Source organism: Rhinolophus sinicus, chromosome 15 (assembly GCF_057876585.1).
Source record: "Rhinolophus sinicus isolate RSI-liver-muscle chromosome 15, RSI-T2T, whole genome shotgun sequence".
In the NCBI taxonomy this organism is placed as follows: Eukaryota; Metazoa; Chordata; class Mammalia; order Chiroptera; family Rhinolophidae; genus Rhinolophus; species Rhinolophus sinicus.
This window is the reverse complement of record NC_142515.1, coordinates 78,541,270-78,560,222: the sequence shown is the minus strand read 5'-3', so window position 1 is coordinate 78,560,222 and position 18,953 is coordinate 78,541,270. Positions and strand designations below refer to the sequence as shown.

Sequence of the window (18,953 nt, the reverse complement as noted above, 5' to 3'; positions counted from 1 at the left end):
ACTATATAAGCATGGAACTATTTCTGGGCTCTCTATTCTGTTCCATTGACTATGTTTTTATGACAACAACATGCTGTTTTGATTAGTATGGCCTTGCAGTATAATTTGATATCAAGTAGTGTGATACCTCCAACTCATTCTTTTTTCCCCCTCATGATTGCTGTGGTTATTCGGGCATTTTTGTGGTTCCATATAAATTTTAAGATTATTTGTTCTAGTTCTGTGAAAAATGCCATTGGTATTTTGATAAGGGTTGCATTGAATCTATAGATTGCTTTGGGTCGTATGGACATTTTAATAGTGTTAACTCTTCCTATCCATAAGTACAGTATATGCTTCCATTTATTTGTATCTTTTTCCACTTCTTTCTTTCTTCAATGTATTATAATTTTCCAAGTGCAGGTTTTTTAAGGCTTTGGTTAAATTTATTCCTAGGTATTTTATTTTTTTGATGCTATTGTAAATGGGATTGTTTTCTTAATTTCTCTTTCTGCTTGTTCATTATTGGTGTATAAAAATGCAACTGATTTATGAATATTAATTTTGTATCCTGCTACATTATAGAATTCATTTATCAGTTCTAATAGTATTTTTGTCAGAATCTTTTGGGTTCTCTCTCTATTGTATCATGTCTATATAACGACAGTTTTTCTTCTTCCTTTCTAATTTGGATGCCATATATATAGAGAGGGTGTCAAAAATATACACATTTTAAGAAATGTGGGTGGGAGATGAGGGTAAGGGGGATCGAATATATGGTGATGGAAGGAGAACTGACTCTGGGTGATGAACACACAATGGGATTTATAGATGATGTAATACAGAATTGTACACCTGAAATCTATGTAATTTTACTAACAATTGTCACCTCAATAAATTTAATAAAATAAAAAAAATGAAAAAAACTGTATTAAAATTATGCTGATGCACTTTGAGCACCTCTTGTAATTGCAGAAGTCAAATGTGACTTGAATCCATCTTTTGTTATGAGTATATATTGAGTATTACAATCTTAATACCGTTTTCTCCTCTCTTAAAATGTGTATACATTTTTTTGGCAACCTCTGTATGTATGGTGTTTGTCAGCAGGTGAGTCTGTGAGTGTACCCTTTAGGAAGAGGTCTGGTTTCCAACTGCTCTCTGTCTCACCAGGACTGGACAGAATCCCTACTGATTTTCACAGCAAGCTGCTGTGGGGTCTCCTCTTCCTGACATTGGAGCCCTGAGCTGGGGACCCTGGTGTGGGGCTGGGACCTGTCACTCCTCAGGAGGGACCTTGCAGCTAAGATAATCCTCCCAAATCTCAGCTGCCCCACATGAGTGTGGGACCATCACATTTTGCATCACTGCCCCTCCTATCGGTCGCAATGTGGTTTCTTCTTTATATCCTTAGTTATAGGAGTCCCATTCAATCAGCTAGTCTTCTGATTGTTTTCCAGGTTGATTTTTCTATAATTTAGTTTTAATTTTGATGTGGTCTTGGGAGGAGGTGAACACAGCATTTACCTACTCCACCATCTTGACCACTGTATATATACTGGAGGTGAACCCCTTATCAGATATATGATTTGTAAATTTTTTGTCCTGTTCTGTGGGTTGCCTTTTTGCTCTGTGAATAGTGTGTTTGCTGTACACAACTTAAAGTATTTCATGATGTCAAATTTGTCTATTTTTCTTTTGTTACCTGTAGGAACAATATTATTTTTTAAAAAGTAAATCTATGAGTGAATGAATGGACATTTAGATGGGTGGATGAGTGAGTGGGTGGTAAGTAGATGGATACATGCTTGTATAATCGGGTGGGGGATGGGTAGATGAATAAATAAGATGGTGGAAGGGTGGATGAAGGGATAAATAATTGGATGGTGATTTAGTTCGGGAGGTTGGTAGAGAGATGGGCAAATGGACAGTTGAGTGAGTGGATGGGTGAATAGATGACTTTATGGATGTGTGGGTAAATGGGTGCATGGGCAGGCGTAAAACTCTGGCCACAGACGGAGATCTTGGTGTACAGCTTGGGCACAGTTCATGAGCTGTGGATATTTCCTGACCCTAGCTTGGCTCAGTTGAACTCCATGCACACACATTCTCTCTTTCTAGGTTCAGGCTTCCTCTATCCCTCTCTGGGCCGCCAAGAATCTTACCCTGGAGCTCAGATTGAACTGAGTCCTTGGTTTGTACGCTGATCTCCTCAGCGGTAAGAACACCCAGGAAGGAGCCTGCATCCTCCTGGATACAGTGCCCAACCAGCTCTTCATGATGACTGTGGTCACATTCCCCGGCCAAGTGGCCTGTCTCTGGCAGCCTCACCTATGTCTCCATCAGGCGTGAAACCATCCCATGAGCCCCCATTCTCTCATCTAAACCCCTCTTGCTGCCTCCACTCTGGTGGCCAGCCCAATTCCCACTCTAACGGCACCCTTCCCCCACTGGGGATGGTGGGGGATAAGTTAGAGGGAGGGTCAGCCTTCTGCCGCCAGTCCAAGACCTCTTTCCTGTTCCCCAGGCAGCCATGGACGTGGGTCTCTTGGACCTGCCAGATGCACCTCAGTGTCACGGAAAGATCCCGCGGGGAACGCGGGGCAGGGGCCCGGCCTTGCGTCGGCAGCGGGAGTTCCTGCCAGAAGAGAAGAAGGACACGGTTTACTGGGAGAAGCGGAGGAAGAACAACGAAGCCGCCAAGAGATCCCGGGAGAAGCGGCGTCTCAATGACGCAGCCCTCGAGGGCAGGCTGGCCGCGCTGCTCGAGGAGAACGCTCAGCTCAGGGCTGAGCTGCAGGAGCTCAAGCATCACTTTGGCCTCCTGCCCGCCGCTGGTGGTGCCGGGACTTTGCCCCTGCAGGCTCTGCTATGGATGAACCCCTGGACTGGAGACCCCCGAGCCGGGGCTGAGCCACTCCCATCTCTGCCGGGCTCCCATGGCTGCGTCTTGAGGCCATGTGCTCTGGATGCTGGGGTTCCAGGATTCCAGAGCTGCCTGTTGGCTCACAGGTGGGCTGGCCCGGCCACTTACCCCAGGTACTCCCAGGACTCTGTACCCCCCAACACCAAGAGAATGGATATGGCCTTGCAGGCGGCACTCCCAACCACCTTCTTCACCTGTCACCTCCTGGGTGGGCATGGGGGGCCCAGATCTGAGCTTAGGCCCTGCTGGGATCTGTGGTCGCCAGTGCCCCCTGGATGCCCGGCCTCCCGGTCCTCAGCTGTGTTGCTGACACCCACTGCTGATCCCGTGGGGTTGCCTCCCAGGGTGGCCTGTCCTGTCGGAGGGAACTATCCTGAGGGTCTCACTCAGCCGTCCCTGCCCCACAAACTGCGCATCAAGTCCCGAGCCTCAGGCAGAGCACCTGGAAGTTGGGAGGGTGGCGGGGGCCCCCTGTGAGGGCTTTCCCTGGGCAGGGCTAGGCCTGTAAGGGGTGGTGGGGCTGAGCGTGAGTTCGTCTGGGGGGATGAGTGGCTTGGCCTTGACCCAGCTCCCATTATTTGGCAAGGCTTGTGGGAAGCAGGGGGGCGGTGCCCTGGCTGGGGAGTCCCCTTCTCAGTGTCCAGGCCTCTAGGAGCAGGGCATGGGGTTCCCTCTTGGATCACACCATGGCTCCCATCTTCCCTAAGATAAGTGCTTTGGGTAATTCCTTGTCCTCCCTTCTTTCCCTTCTTCCGTCTACAATCCATCTATCCATCCGTCTGTTCTTCCATTCATTTATTCATTCAATCACTCATTCTTGTGCTCATTTGTTTGTCATTCATTCATTGATGCATTGTCTCATTCATTTATTTACAATTCACATGTCCCCTTACCCACCCGCTCATGGTCTTTATACCCCTCCCTCTGTGCTCAGCTTAGTGACAAGTGTGAGGACACCCTCCTGGCTTTGGGGTTGTTATTCTGGGAGTGGTGGGTTTTGGGGACAGACATTCTGAGGGCCATCCTGAAGGAAGCGGTAACGTCTCAGGTTGTCTGAATCTTGATTTCTTAGGGGGCGCTTTTTGGGGGTCTTGCTTCCCATCCAGTTTGGGGTCAGACTTACCCAGTCCAGATGGCTTCCTCTGTGTCGTGGGCCAGGACTGTGAGCCAGTGGAACAGGTCAGCGATATGTGGGTTGAGGGAGGTCAGTTCCTCTTTCTCCCCAGCTGCTTGCTGCCCCTCTCTGCCCCAGCACACACACTCCCAACTGGATGAAAGCAAGGACCTTTCTGCAGGAAGGGTCTCCCAGGGACCCTGGAGCCCCAAAGCTCAACAAATCCCTCTCCCTCCTCAGTTTCTTACTCAGGACCCTCTATTTAAAAAGTAGTTTTAAAGCTTTTATTAGATTTTGGATAAATAGACCCAACTTCAGTTATGGGGAGAGCTGTGGCAGGGGGGTGTCACCTAGGCTGATACAGTCACTGAGTACTGGATGCCCTTGGCCAGCTGGGTCACTGGGCCTCAGGGACACTCCCCACCAAGCTCAGGTTAGTATAATTCTTGGGCACCCTGGGCTATCACAGTCACAAATGTATGTAGGCTCCTCCTGGGCAGTGCAGGGAGCCCCACACATCACTGCCCAGCCCTCCTCTGCCTGCTCACCATTTACTCTGATCCTTCACCTCGTGCTCAGCCCTCCAGCGAGAGCAGAAAACAAGGACCCAGCCAGGCCTCCCATCCTGCTGGTCACTGCTGCAGTAGTCATCCATGAGAGACTCAGCCAACACCTGCCCCTGGGAAGAACTGCGCTGCTAGCTGGGCACTGCCCCTGGGCACAGATCGGTGGGGGACACCCTGCCCCTCCCCAACCTTTGGGCTTGGCTTGGAGACGCTCATCTCTTGAGTGTCCTGGGGAGGCAGGAAGGAGGGCTGCCTGGAGGAGGTGGCTCCGGTCTGTCTCTCCCTAACCAGCGCCCACAGTCAGGAAGGGTAGACTGGGGGTGCAGAGGAGCCCACTCCCGATACAAAGATGCCACACAGCCATGGCTGATCCTGCACAGAGGCCTTTACTGCTTCCCTGGCCTTAACCAGAGGGATATTAAAAAATCTTAAAGGGAGAGGGAAGAAGGAAGTGGGAGCATCTGAGGAGCATCCCGCTGCTGGGAGCTGTGGGTGGCTTGGTGCTTTCTCTCAATGATGCCACCCAGCCAGTGTGTCCGAGGTGTCCGAGGTGTCTGAGTCCAGCTCACTTACACCCCATGGACTCAAGGGAGAGAGGGATGACTGCCTTTGGGCTACTCGGGCCCCGCCTTAACCTTTCAGTGCCAGTTGGAAAAGGCTAGAGAAAGATCTGCCTGCAATAAATCATAGAATTTCTGTATCAGGAGGGGCCCCCAGAGTCTACTGATGAGTGGTCATCCTGTCTCTACTTGAATACTTTTAAAGATGGAGAACTCATTCTTCCAAACCCCTAGCACCACTCCGTCTCTAGAGTCAAAACTCACTTCTTATAAACTTTTACCTCTAATTCTTTCTTACCACAGGGGGCCACTCAGAATCCTGCCCCCCTGCTTGGAGGTAGGTGGTATGATGGAAGGAGCCTCTGGTTCCTTCTCTCTAAAGAAGAGGCCACCACACCTACCTCAGATGGTTTGAGGAGATTAAATATAATTTATTGTGTGCATAGCATTTCATATGAGGTCTGATAATTAAGTTCATGAGCTTGTTACAACGATGTGGCTAACCTTTTTTTATTTCAGAGGGGTTATTCATTATGAATCTGTACCAACTGGACAGTTAACCCAGTTTACTATTTGGAAGTGCTGAAAAGGCTGCGTGAAAAAGTTAGACAACCCGAAGTTTCTGCCAACAATTCATGGCTCTTGCATCACGACAATGCACCAGCTCACACGGCACTGTCTATGAGGGAGTTTTTAGCCAGTAAACAAATAACTGTATTGGAACACCCTCCCTCTCACCTGATCTGGCCCCCAATGACTTCTTTCTTTACCCAAAGATAAAGGAAATATTGAAAGGATGACGTTTTGATGACATTCAGGACCTCAAGGGTAATAAGACGACAGCTCTGATGGCCATTCCAGAAAAAGAGTTCCCAAATTGCTTTGAAGGGTGGACTAGGCACTGGCATTGGTGCAGAGCTTCCCAAAGGGAGTACTTCGAAGGTGACCATAGTTATATTCAGCAATGAGGTATGTAGCACTTTTTCTAGGATGAGTTCATGCACTTAATTGTCAGACCTCATACACAGCAAGTGTTCAAAAAATGTGAACTGCCCGCTCTTCCTTTCCTTTTTAGAAAGTTCTCATGTTCCCAGCCCTAGAGTAGTGTTGTCATCAAGGTAAATGTCCTCTCATTCTTTAAAATTCCTTTGCCCTGGCTTGGATCTTGTTAATTTTTTGTCAATGGTATTTATATCTGATGGCTCTTGGAACTGAATATGAATCACTTCTTCATTAATCAAATACATGTATTTTATAAAGAAATATTTTTTGAGATCCTGCTATGTGTCAATCAGGAAATGAATGAGGGGAAAAGGTGCTTCAGACTAAGGAGTTTGCAAGAGGAAACTTGCACAAATATCTAGAACATTCACCCTAGATATGTTGATTTCCCTCCTCCTATGTTGGCCTCTGGGACCACACGTGTGGCCTCTGCCCTCCGAGAGCCAATGGGCAGCTGTCAACCTTCCATGTGGCTGCCTGGGAGCTGGGGCTGTAAGAACTCTAGTGTCATGACCTACCCTGCAGTGTACATGGGCCCCTCAGGTTATGTCTCACATTCATGATTGACTGACTTGGGGACCGAACTTTAAGACATTGTGCAACCACATGTTACCTTTCCTCTTCCACCCATCCTTGAAGGCTGGTGAGATCTCTTTGGCTATGAATGTATGGAATTCCCTTCCTGCTTCAGGTCCACATAGAGTGTGCAATAAACATTGAATGAAAGTCTGCCCAGTTAGTTGGTTATTGCCAGGAGCAGAGAAGATGAGTTGAAGATGCTGATGAAGCCGCACTTCTCTGTCTTGTCCACAAGGAATCACAGACACATCCTGGCTGAATCCTTGTTGCCTGGCTTCTTGAGAGTCAAATCGTGGTCCCAGGACCAGCAACGTCATCATCACCCGGGAGCTTGTTAGAAATGAAGACTCTCAGCTCTCAGCCCCCCACAAATGGCTGAATCACAACCTGCACTTTCACAAGGTCCCCAGAAGAGCCACATGCACATTAAAGTTTGAGGAGCATCGATCCAGAGCAGGGTTGGCAAACGTGTCCTGTATGAGGGGCCGGAGAGTAAATTTTTTCGGCTTTGTGAGATAGATGATCACAATTGCATCTATTCCACTCTGTCGCTGTAGCATGAAAGTAGCCATAGACAATATGATAACAAGGGGGTGGAGCTGTGTTCCAATAAAACTTGATTTCCCAGATTTGGCCTGTAGGCCGTGGTCTGCTGATGATGTATGCTCTGGAGTGGAATCGTGGATCCTGGGGTGCTTGTCTTCAAACTTGATACTGCTGAAGTGTTCTGCACAGTGGTATTTTCAATTGACAATCCCTTACATGTAAAGGAATTTTGTGTTCTGCCATCACTTGGTTTTCATGAACTGTTTGATTTTTGACAATATCTTTTGTAAAATGTTTTAACCTGCATTCCTCTGTTGAATATCTTTGTCAAACTCTGTTGGCCACTTGAATTTCCTTATCTATGATCGCCTGTTCTGCTGGGATATTTACCTTTTGCTTATTATTGATTTCTCAGAATTCTTTATATATTCTGGACATACATCCTTTGTCACATATGAACACCATTTTTTGACTTGTCTTTTCATTTTATTCTTGGTGTGTTTTGTTGTACAAAAGTTGGAAAATCTGATGTAGCCAAATTTATTAATCTTTTATGGTTTGTATATCTTTGTCTTGTTTGAGAATCTTTCCATATCTCAAGGTCATAAAGATAAGTTCCTAAATGTTTCTATAATGTTTTCAAGTTTTGCTTTTCACCTTTAAGTATTTATGAGGTGTGATCAAACAATACAGTGAATGTTTAAATAAAAAAAATTGTTACAGTAAAAGACACATTGCCATTAATCTCCCACAAAATACTCCCCCTCACTTCAAACACACTTATTCCACTATTCTTGCCACTTTCTGAAGCAGTTCTGGAAGTCCTCTTTCATGAGTGTCTTTAGTTGCGCTGTCGTGGCTGCCTCAATGTCCTGAAGCATTTTGACTTTGGGGAAGAGCCAGAAGTCACATGGTGCCAGATCCAGTGAATAAGGTGGATTAGGACACACCGTAGTGTTTTCATTTGACACAAATTACTGTACCAGAAGTGCTGTGTGAAATGAAGTGTCATGATGGAGGATGATTTATGGCACACTTTAAAACACACCTTCTCTCAACCATAGCTCACACTTGACTGACTGCACTGAACAAGCTGAAACTTGTCACACACTGTTCCTAAGGTTCAATGTGCCACTTCCCATATTGACGATCCCTGCCTTTCTGTTGGATGGCACTCGGCAGCAGCATTCACCGTATTCTTTGATCACCATGCATAGCCCATCTTCTTCCTGTCTCCCTTTCATTCTGAAGTGCCATTTCTCAAACCCTCTTGAACAAAAGAATCACCTAGAGGTGCTTATTTAATTACAGACCTCCTGAGTTCAGACTTTACAGGAGGCAGCCTTGGCATCTGTACTTTTCACTAGCACCCAGATGATTGTTATAATCAGACCAGTTTGGGAAAAGTCGGCTTAGTGGTTAGCAGATGGGTTTGGAAGTTGGTCAAGCCCAGCATCCTATCCTGGCTGGTGGTCTCGCTCATATTGCTTATCAGTAAGTGGAGATTCCAAGTGTGCTCATCCTGCAAAGCTTTCTTGTGAAGATTAAATGACAAGAAGTATATAAATGACTTGGCGCAGGGCCGTTCCCTGGGAACTGGATTGTTTTATCCTCATGGAGGATGTAACTAATCCTACTTCCCTTTTTGCTTTGGCCTCCAGGGGGCTCAGGACTAAATTTATGTCTCAACCATAATAAGTGTTCATTCATTCATTTATTCTAAAAATCCCTTTACTCATTTAGCAAATACTTAAAGATCATATACCAGTCACTGGGGAAAGAGCAGTGAACAAAACAGATGTGGTTTCTGCCTCTGTGGTGTTGCAAGCCCAGTGGGGAGGACAGGTAAAAAAAGAAGAAAAATGAATAGTTGGATCAATGGAGATAAGTGTTATGGAGAAAAAAGAGGTAGGGGACTTGGGAGAGGTAATGGTGGGTGGGTTATAAGCATTGAAATAAAGAGGTCAGGAAGGCAACATTTGAGCAGAGACTTGAGGGAGTTACGCATGTGCTGGGGGATGAGCACTCCCTAGGCAGAGAGAACAGTGCATGCAAAGGTCCTGAGGTAGGATCATGCCTGGTGAGTTGGAGAAACATGGAGGAGGCCCCTCTGGCTGGAAGAGAGTGAAGGAGGGGGAGAGAGGGAAGAGGTAAAGACAGGGAGGTGACAACGACAGGTCAAGCAGGGTCTGTGGGTCGAGGTGAGGACTCTGTCTTCCTCTCTGAGTGAGATGGGGGTTTGGGGGAGTTGCTGACCATATTTCTGCTGTAACTGTCCTTTCCCCCACCCCACTCCATCCTGTGGTGTGTGAGGCTTAGTGAAAAATAAATAAACCCACCACACAGGCACAGGAGAGCTGGCTCATCATCTGAGAAAGGGGTGACTGACCACAGTGTTGCTGTAACTCATCTCCCAACAGATGGCCCACATGCCCCCTGCACTCTGAGCCAAAATGCTCATCTCATCCTTGTTTTTCACTCTTTTTGAAATATGAAGGAGGGGAAGGTAAAGCTGCTCTATGAGGTGCAATCATGGAAAGGAAAGGCAAATGCTTCTCTTGTTTATAAAGCTGTTCTCCACTAAATAGCCATTTTAGACAAACATGGAAGGGTCGACTCAGCTAAACAGGAAGAGCTAGAGATAAGCTGGGGGTAGGGTGTCTCCAGCCAGTGTCAGCAGGTAGGACTGCCATGAAAGACCAGGGGTGAGAAGGTGATAGAGGATTATACCTGCCATACAATTACTGTGACCACCAAAGGTCTGTGGGCTCATTTCCTGGCCAGCTGGTCTAGGCCAGTGTCTGTGCCTTGGATTTTGCTTCACCCTCTGCAAAAGGCTTCATTATTATTATCCAGGTTAACAGATGGGGAAACTGAGGCTCAGAGCAGTTACACACCTTGCCTAACATCACACAACTGGCAGCAAGATGAGCCATTTCCCCCTCATTACTGCCCAAGCCTCAGGGCCAACTTTCTCTTCCTTGAATTCGTCTTCTGCTTCATGTCTTTATGCTGCTGTTCCCTCTGCTGCAATTCTTTTCCCTCAACCTTTGTTTTTTATTTTATTATTTTAATATTTATTTTTATTTAAATATATTTGGTATACAATATTGCATAAATTATATTAGTTTCAGGAGTATAACATAGTGATTCGACATTTTTATACCTTACAATGGGATCACCCCACTAAGTCTAGCTATCGTCTGTCACTGTGCAAACTTATCCTCAGCCTTTATATGACTCTCCTTTTACACCTTCAGTTCTTGGCTCAAATGCTATTTCCTTACGAAAGGCTTTCCCAGAACATTTACTCTGAAATAATTGGTTATTCATGTCGATCCTACACATAGTAGGTGCTCAATAACTATTTATTAAATGAATAAACTAGTTGGACAGGAACTGTTGATCCTTGTCATTATAATTTTTGACTGCAATTAACTCGTATGTCACCAGGTTTGACAGTCTGACTCCATCTCGAGGATGAAGGCATCATGGGGACAGAGAGCCTGTCCATTCTGTCCACTGCAGGAGGCCTGGTGTTTGGGACAGGACCTGTTACATAGTATGTGTGTGACAAATATTGTCGAATTTCATCCAAGATTCAACAAAGAGCCAAGGTCCACATGATGGGGTAGAGGGAGAAGAGGAAGGAGGGTGTCATGTGGGTTCTTCATACGTCATTCATTAGTCCACTCACAGCTTTCTGAGAGAATGAAACCAATTCCTTGCCCCTCTGAGCTTGTGCTTTGAGCAGGAGATGGACAAATGGAAGGTCAGGATCATGTCAGACGCTGCTGAGGGCCATGAGCTGATGAGCAGGCGCCTGGGGCATTCAGGGACAGGGGAGGTCATGGAAGGTCCCTCGGAGGTGACATTTGAACCATGACCTGGAAAACATGAGTGAGTGAAAGAAGCCAGTCACAAAAGACCACATGTTGTATGATCCGACTTCTATGAATTATTCAGAAGAGACAAATCCATAGACACAGAAAGCGGGTTGGTGGTTGTGGGGAGCGGGGGGATGACTGCTTAATGGGTTTCCTTTGGGGTGAAATGTTTTGGAACTAGATAGAGATGGTGGTTGAACAACCTTGTAAATGCACTAAACACCACTGAATTGTTCACTTCAAAGTGTTAATTTTATGTGATGTGACTTTCACCTCAATTTAAAACAATGCCAGTGAGTCTGTCATGCACAGAGGTCGGGCAGGCATGTGAGAGACGGAAAGGAAGACACCTCAGGGAACTGGGCGCAGAGTGCAGAGGGGCTGTGGGAGGAGATGGGCCTCTGTCTGGTCCCATCGTGGACACATGGCCCTCAGAGGATGGGAGCCAGGTAAACCTACCAGCCTGGCTTTGTGGGTGTGTGCATGTGCCTGGGGGTGCAGTGCCTACGTCTACATGGGTGGGAAACACACACACACACACACACACACACGCTCATGTGCGCATGTGTGAAGTGACGCATGTACACACGTGTGCTTGGGGTCTGAGTGGGGACATGACGCACACACATGCACATGTGTGCTAGAGTCTGAGTGGGCAGGGGTCCCTTCAAGTCTCCCATATGTGGCCCCCACCCTCTGTCATAGGGGCTGAAGGCTCAAAGAGATGGGGGATGGAAGAGAGTGGATTCCCCTCTCATAAGCCCACAGGTGTGGGGTCTGGCGTCTGAGCTGCCCCCCCCCCATACCCCCCTCCTCCCTGCTGCTGCGCAGGTGCTGGGGCAACCCCAGCCTCCCCTCCTCCATCATACTGTAAATTCTGAGAAATCCTGTCTGTGGTTTGGCCTGGCCCCTCCTCCGCCCCTGGCTGGGCTGCCCTGGCCACTGTCTTCCTGTCTTGGGGCCTGGGTGGGGGGCCCAAAGGGAGCAAAAGCTAGGACCCACCCCCTCCCAGCCCAGGTTCCCAGACACTGGGGAGAGGACTCCCCCCTGCCTCTGAGCCCTTTCCATTGCCTCTCTGGGCCTCAGTTTCCCTTCTGTAAAATGGAGATAAGAATAGTTCCTGCCACGCAGTTAGAGCAGCGTCTTGCAGGTAGGAAGGGCCCGATTCCTGCTGTCTGCTGTTTTTACCCACTTCCTGCATCTTGCGTTCCCTCCCTCCAGCCTCCATGCTTTACCCTTGCTGTGCCTCCTCCAGAATGCCCTCACTCCTATCCCCCTGACAAACCCAGGAATCATTCAAATCCCAGCTCATCAGGAAACAGGAGAGCAGTGGGATCAGCCGGGTCTGAGAGATCGGGGATCTGGGTTCGAATCCCGCCTCTGGCTCCGATACGCTGGGCAGCCTCCGATGGGTCACTGTGCAGCTCTGCGCCTCGGTTTCCCCATTGGGCTCTGATGCTCTGTGGCTCTAAGACTCCCTGACGAACAACCTTCCTGGGGGCCCTCACCCCTCACTCCCGCCCCAAGTTACTCTCCCCATCTCCATGCAGAGCCCCCTTCCTGGACTGTTTTTGCCACAAACTGTGATACCCTTGCAATTTATTGTGCCCGAGGTTTGGGGACCTCCAGAGACCTGCCTCTAACTCTCATGCTTCTGCCCTCCAAAGTGCAGCTTGAATCCGTCTGCTTCTCACCTGGGCTAACAGTTCCCCTCCTCAGGGTTCCCAATTCACTTGGTTGTCCCCACTGGCCTTTCTCTGCCCTCAGCCCTCCCATGGCTCCCTCTTACTTCTAAAAGACAAATTCAAAATACACCCTGAAGCTGTCAATACAACACAAATCTGGACTTAGTCAGGAGACCCTTTATTCAGAAGGGTTCTTGCAAGTGGGGAGGAAAGGGACTATGCCATAGAGAGATCTCTGACCGGGAAGTCTGCTGGCCTCTAAAGAGATAGGCCACAGCACCTTTCTTCTATAGAGAGGAGGGGACAAGGTGGGAAAGAGCCAGGTGTGGGAGGTGGGATGAAAGGACAGGGGGTGGGGATGGGAGAGCGGAACAGAGGAGGTACGTACACCCAGGGCCGCCTGTTCTCAGGAGGGGCTGTCTGCTGGCCGGGGCGAGGGGGCCCTAAATTCAGGGTCCTGGAGGAAGGAGCAGAGATTAACCCAAAGTCGGTTAACAAGCATTTTGTTCTGATTGGTCACCTAAATAATCACTTAGGACCCAAAGAATCGGAATTGCAGGGTGTGCGTCTGGCCTTGTTACAGGTAAATCAGTATTAGGATTCTCCAGAGAGACAGAGCCAATAGGAAGAATGGATCTGTTATCTATCTATCTATCTATCTATCCATCCATCCATCCATATCTATCTGGTTACAGTTTTCTATCTCTCTATCTCTCTCTGTAGCTATACATAGAGAGAGAGAGAGATGGGTAGATATATAGCTCTATAGAGAGACATTTAGAGATAGATGTATAATATAGAGAGAGCTATATCTATATAATGTCTATATAATGACCTATAGATATATATCAACATAGGAATATATATATCTATATCTACAATATCTATATATTATATATCTGTATCTATCTATAGCTATCCACCTATATCTATCTAGTTTTAGGTATCTATAGACATAGATAGACATAAATATCTATCTACAGATTTGTATCTATGTGGATTATATCTTTAGTCTGGCATACACCTTGATTGTAAGGAACAGACACACAGTTATGGAGGCTGGCAGATTCCAAGACCAGTAGGGTGAGCTGGCAGGATAAAGACCCGGATAGAGCTAATGTTTCAGTTCAAGTCCAAATGCTGGAAAGAGCTGATGAGCCAGTCCAAGGGCTGCCAGGCAGGTAAAATTCTCTTACTCAGAGAAGAGTCAGCTATTTTTGTTCTATTGAAGGCTCCAATGGATTAGTTGAGGCCCACCCACACTTGGGGAGACCAATTGGCTTTACTCAGTCTACTGATTTAAATGTTTATCTCTTCCATAGTCACCTCAGAGACACACCCCGAATAATGTTTGACCATGTATCTGGGCACCATGAGACCCAGTCAAGTTGACACATCAAATGAACCATACAGTGGGCGTCTGTGAGACTCATCTAAGTCCTGTGGAAGGGTGGTTTCTTGCAGTAAGCAGTTTCCCAGAACATAAAGGGTGTGTGGGGGGGAATCCTCAATCTTCATCGTTTTCCGAGACCACAGAGCTTGGGTAAAGTTCAATATTGTCACAGCCCACACAGCCGACAAGGCCCTACCCCATCACCTCCCTGCCCTCACACCTCCCTCACTTTCCTGTGTTCCCCCAAAATGCCACGCTGGTCCTGCCTCGTGACCTTTCCCCTTGTGGTTCCCCTCTGCCTGGAATGCTTTTCCTCATCATCTCAGTTCCTCTCTGATCACCTGTCTCATCTCCCTGTTTAATATTCTTCAGTGCACTTTTCAGCATCTGAAACTCTTATTTCTTTTTGTGATTATTGTCTGTTCTTTCCATTGGGCAGAAAGCTTTGAAATCATTAACAAGTAAATGTTGGCTGAGGACCTAGTACATGCCAGTCCCAGGGTAGGGTGGCCAGTTACCTCCTGGAAGTCACAGTCTGCTGGGGGAAGCGACATGGGTTAGGTCACTCAGGTAGATATAATGTATGATTCTGATAAATGTTAGGTTGGACTGAAGCCTGGTGCCCAGTGGGCCTGACCCCCTTAGGTGGTCACACAGGTGACCAGAGGTGAGATCTGAAGTGGGGATGGGTGCTACTAGGAAAAGATAGAAAGAAAGAATGTGTTCCTGGTGAAGGGAACAGCTTGTGCAAAGGCCCTGAGGTGACAGGGAAAGTGCTGAGTTCAAAGGAAAGAAAGGTATGTGGAAATAGAATGCACAGTAAAATGGGGAGCTATGGTGGGGTTAGCAGGCTTTGGGCCAGCTGTCATGGGGTTCTGGGAAAGTCATTTAGTCCCAAGTCTATGGGGAGCCATCAAAAAATATTGACAGGAGAAGGGCGTTGTCAGATTTGCTTCTTGCAGAAGGGAATCATGGGGTTCTGAGGTGGGGGGCAGACTGGAAGGGGAAGAAGGGATGCTGGGTGCCCTTGGGGGGAGGCATGTGGCAACCTAGGGTGAGGGAAGGCATGGGACTGTGGAGAAGGGGGTGGAAAGATTGAGGCCCAAAAGGTAAGATGATCCCCAACCATGTGGGCTGGGCACAGCTTTTCCACACACTGTGCAGCAGCCTGGTCAGTCATCAGTGGGGTTCTGGGAAAATCGCTTAGCCCCTGATCTTGAACCCTGTCACCTGGCCCAGCACTCCCTCCTTTTTCTTCCACACAGCTGGCAGCCACATCTGTCCCCACAAAGTTTCAGGAGGCCCCAGGTGACAGCTGGGGTTGAGGGGACAGGAGTGTAAGTGTGTGAAAAACCCTGCTCCCACTAGAAATCCCTTTCTGTCGGAAGTTAAACCTGCCCTCCCCCAGGTTGGGTTGAACTCGGTTGTGCTGAAGTGAGGTACTGGCCATGTCCCCTTGCTCCTGGGGCAGCGGCCTGGGCGGGGGTGGACACAGCAGCTGCAGGTGCTGGGCTGTGGGTGGGGGCTGCGGGTGGGACGTGGTGTCGGTGATTTCCTGGTTTCCGTGGGAAGCAGGCCCTGCGGCTTCGCCTCTTGCTGAGCCCCTGGCCGTGGTCTCCAGGAGCCTGATCTTCCGGCTTCTCCTTCCTGGGCCAGCCTCATGCAAATAGGCTCAGCTCCGCAGCCTCACAGTGCCTGTGTCCGTGGGGCTGGGACTAAGGCAAGGGGAGCGAGGCTTTCCCCTTGGGAAAATGTAAGGGGGTGCCCCAAATCTCAGGAATCAATGTCAATATTTCTTTTTTAATGGAAATACATTAGACATACAGACTTGTGTAAATTTAATGTGTACAACATGTTAATTTAATACATTTGTATGTTGTAACATAATTTCCATTGTAGTGATAATTAGCACCTTTATCACATTCCGTAATTATATTTCCTTTTTAGTGGTTGGAACAATAAGTTCTAATCTCTTAGAAAGTTTGATGATTACAGTTCAATGTTGCTGTCCATATTCACTATACTGCGCGTTAAAGCTCCAGGGCTTATAAAGTAAATAACCTCTCAATGCAGTGACTTTGATCGAGATTGTCTCCATACCATTCAATCCCCCCTTTGACAGTGTACAACTGAGTGGCAGTTAGGACATTCAGAAGGTTGTGCAACCATCACCTCTGTCTAATTCCGTAACAGTTTCATCAGCTCAGAAAGAAGCCCTGTACCCAGGGGTAGTCACTCCCATTCCTCTCTCCCCCGGGTGCCTGGCTTCAATGCAATATTTTAAAAATCAAAACTAATGTTAAAAAGTTCTATGAACAAGCTGTTACATTTTTAAATGAAGACAAGCCCTGACACCGTACTTTTTGGCCTGCATCACTGACCCCACTTTAGTCTTCACCCAGTCTATGATTTGCTGGTGAAATATGACCTACCTCCTCCAAATGTTACCTCCCTTGGGTCTGCCAAACAACAGGGGGTCTGGACGTGGGGCGAGGTCTGTGCAGTGACTTGGGCAGGTCTGTGCAGGACCCCTCTCTCTGCTCGAACCCTCGGAGGATGGTCTCCAGGCTCTTGGTGGCCAGCAGGTGGCTGGAGGACTTGAGGTCTCTCTTTAACACACCCTAGTCAAAATAGCAGGCTTATCACCATCTATTTGGCACTTACTGTGTACTGAGCATGTTAAGTCCATTTTAGGCATTACTCAAAATGAGTTTAAGAAATTATTTCTATGGAGGCATTTGCATTGTGAAATATTCAAACAATACAGTCGTATACAGAGTAAATGTGAACACCCTCCCATAAGCCATAGCCCCAATGATAATGACAGTTTGAGATGTGTCCTTCCGTTTCCTGGCGCACCTGTGTGATCTTATTTAATCCGCATGAAGCCTCAGGAAGCAAGCACTGATATCACCCTCGTTTCACAGGTGTGTTGATTGAGGCTAAGAGACATCAGGTTATTCGTTCAAGGTCACACAGCACTTGAGGAGGGGTGACTCGAACCCAGGCCTGACTCCAATGCCAGGAGGAAGAGAGGGGAAGGGGTCCCTACGTAGGAGGATTCCTCTCAGCTCAGCCAAAGTCCTGACTCACTCACTCAGTCATTCAACAAACGTTTATTGGGTGTGACTGTGTGCTGGGTGAATGATACATACGCGGGCCCCCTGCTCTCCTGAAACTCATGACAGAGGCACGTGACACCATCCGCTGACAAGGAATCCAACGACGAATGGAAGTCAGGTGAGCACAGCTAGGGAGAGAGGAAGAAAACGGAGCTGCCTGGGTAGATGTCAGAGGAACTTAAACTTCCATATTAAAAAGAAATGTGGAACTGACTCTGGGTGGTGAACACACAATGGGATTTATAGATGATGTAATACAGAGTTGTACACCTGAAATCTATGTAATTTTACTAACAATTGTCACCCCAATAAATTTAAAAAAAAAAGAAATGCGGTTCAAAATTCACATGATTCAAAATTCTAATAGTTCAAAGGGCAGGCAGTGAGAAGTCTCCTTCCCACCTCAATACCCAGGCCCCTGGGTACCCCCAAGAGCATCAATCCTCAATGGAGGTGATGTTGACCCCAAGGGGTGAAAATTGGTTCTAGGGGGCAGGCAAAAAAAACGTGTTTTTATGTATAAACTGCAGATGCACCTCAGATATATAAACAGATATACAGTGGATCTGTGGTATGAAACTTTCATGGTGGGGGCAACTACAAAAAAATATCTAAAACTGATTGCTCCTTGGGGCGTAATAATGAAATAAACCTTGAGAAACTATTCTAGAAGCAACCACAGTTCAGATTTCTGGAGAGATCTTCAGGGGCTATTCTAGGCATTTTCAAGAAAATATCTACGTATCCATTTGTTCCTGTTTTTACATAAATGGTAACATATCATCTGAAACTTTCTTCACTTAGAATATATCCTGGGAATCACTCCATGTCAGTGAACCCAGTGTGCTGGTTTCTTTTTCACAGCTGCACAGTATTCCTCTGTGTTTGAATGAAATGTATTTCATCCGTTCTCATGGACCAGCACATAACACTGAAAATGCATATGTTGTTTTGTGTGCTGCAGTGTACATTGGATAACAGTATTTACATCATTTCCCATATGAGTGACTGTATCTGAAGGAGAAGTTCCTGGATGTGTGATAGCGGGGTCAGAAGGTGTGTGCATTTGTCATTTAAGTAGACATTGCCACTTGTCCCACTTAGGGTTATCACCAATTTTCTTCTCAAGGTCAGAGAGTGCCAGTTTCCCCACAGCCTCACCAACTTGGCGTGTTATCAATCATTTGATCTTTGCCAAATTGAAATGTTATAAATGGTATTGCTGTTTGGTGTTAATATTCATTTCCCCTATGAGGTTGAGAACCTTCTACTGTGACCAAGAGCCATTTGTCTTTCTTTCCTTGTGAACTCAAGGTTCATATCCTTTGCTAACTTTGCCATGGACTGTTGCAGTATTTTTCTTATTGATTATTTATATTATGGACAGCATCCCTTTTTGTTATGAGTTATAGTTTACTCTGTCATTTGTCTTTCAAAAATTATTTATTAAATTTATTTTTTAAATTGTCATTTATCTTGACTTTGTTCAGGGTGATTTTTACCTTGTATGTTTTTTTTTGTTTTTGTTTTTGTTTTTATGTTTACCTGAAGTCAATTGTTTTCATCATTCCATTTATGGCACCTGAGTTTTGTG

The 18,953-nt window shown here is 46.9% G+C and overlaps 1 protein-coding gene across 1 annotated transcript; it reads left to right on the top strand.

The window, feature by feature from the left end:
- Positions 1-2,512: 2,512 nt before the first annotated feature.
- LOC148755234 (NFIL3 like protein-like) lies at positions 2,513-7,803 on the top strand. Its single transcript, XM_088792348.1, has one exon. It carries the CDS (start codon positions 2,513-2,515, stop codon positions 3,380-3,382), a length of 870 nt encoding a protein of 289 aa, XP_088648474.1. The 3' UTR covers positions 3,383-7,803.
- Positions 7,804-18,953: the final 11,150 nt, after the last annotated feature.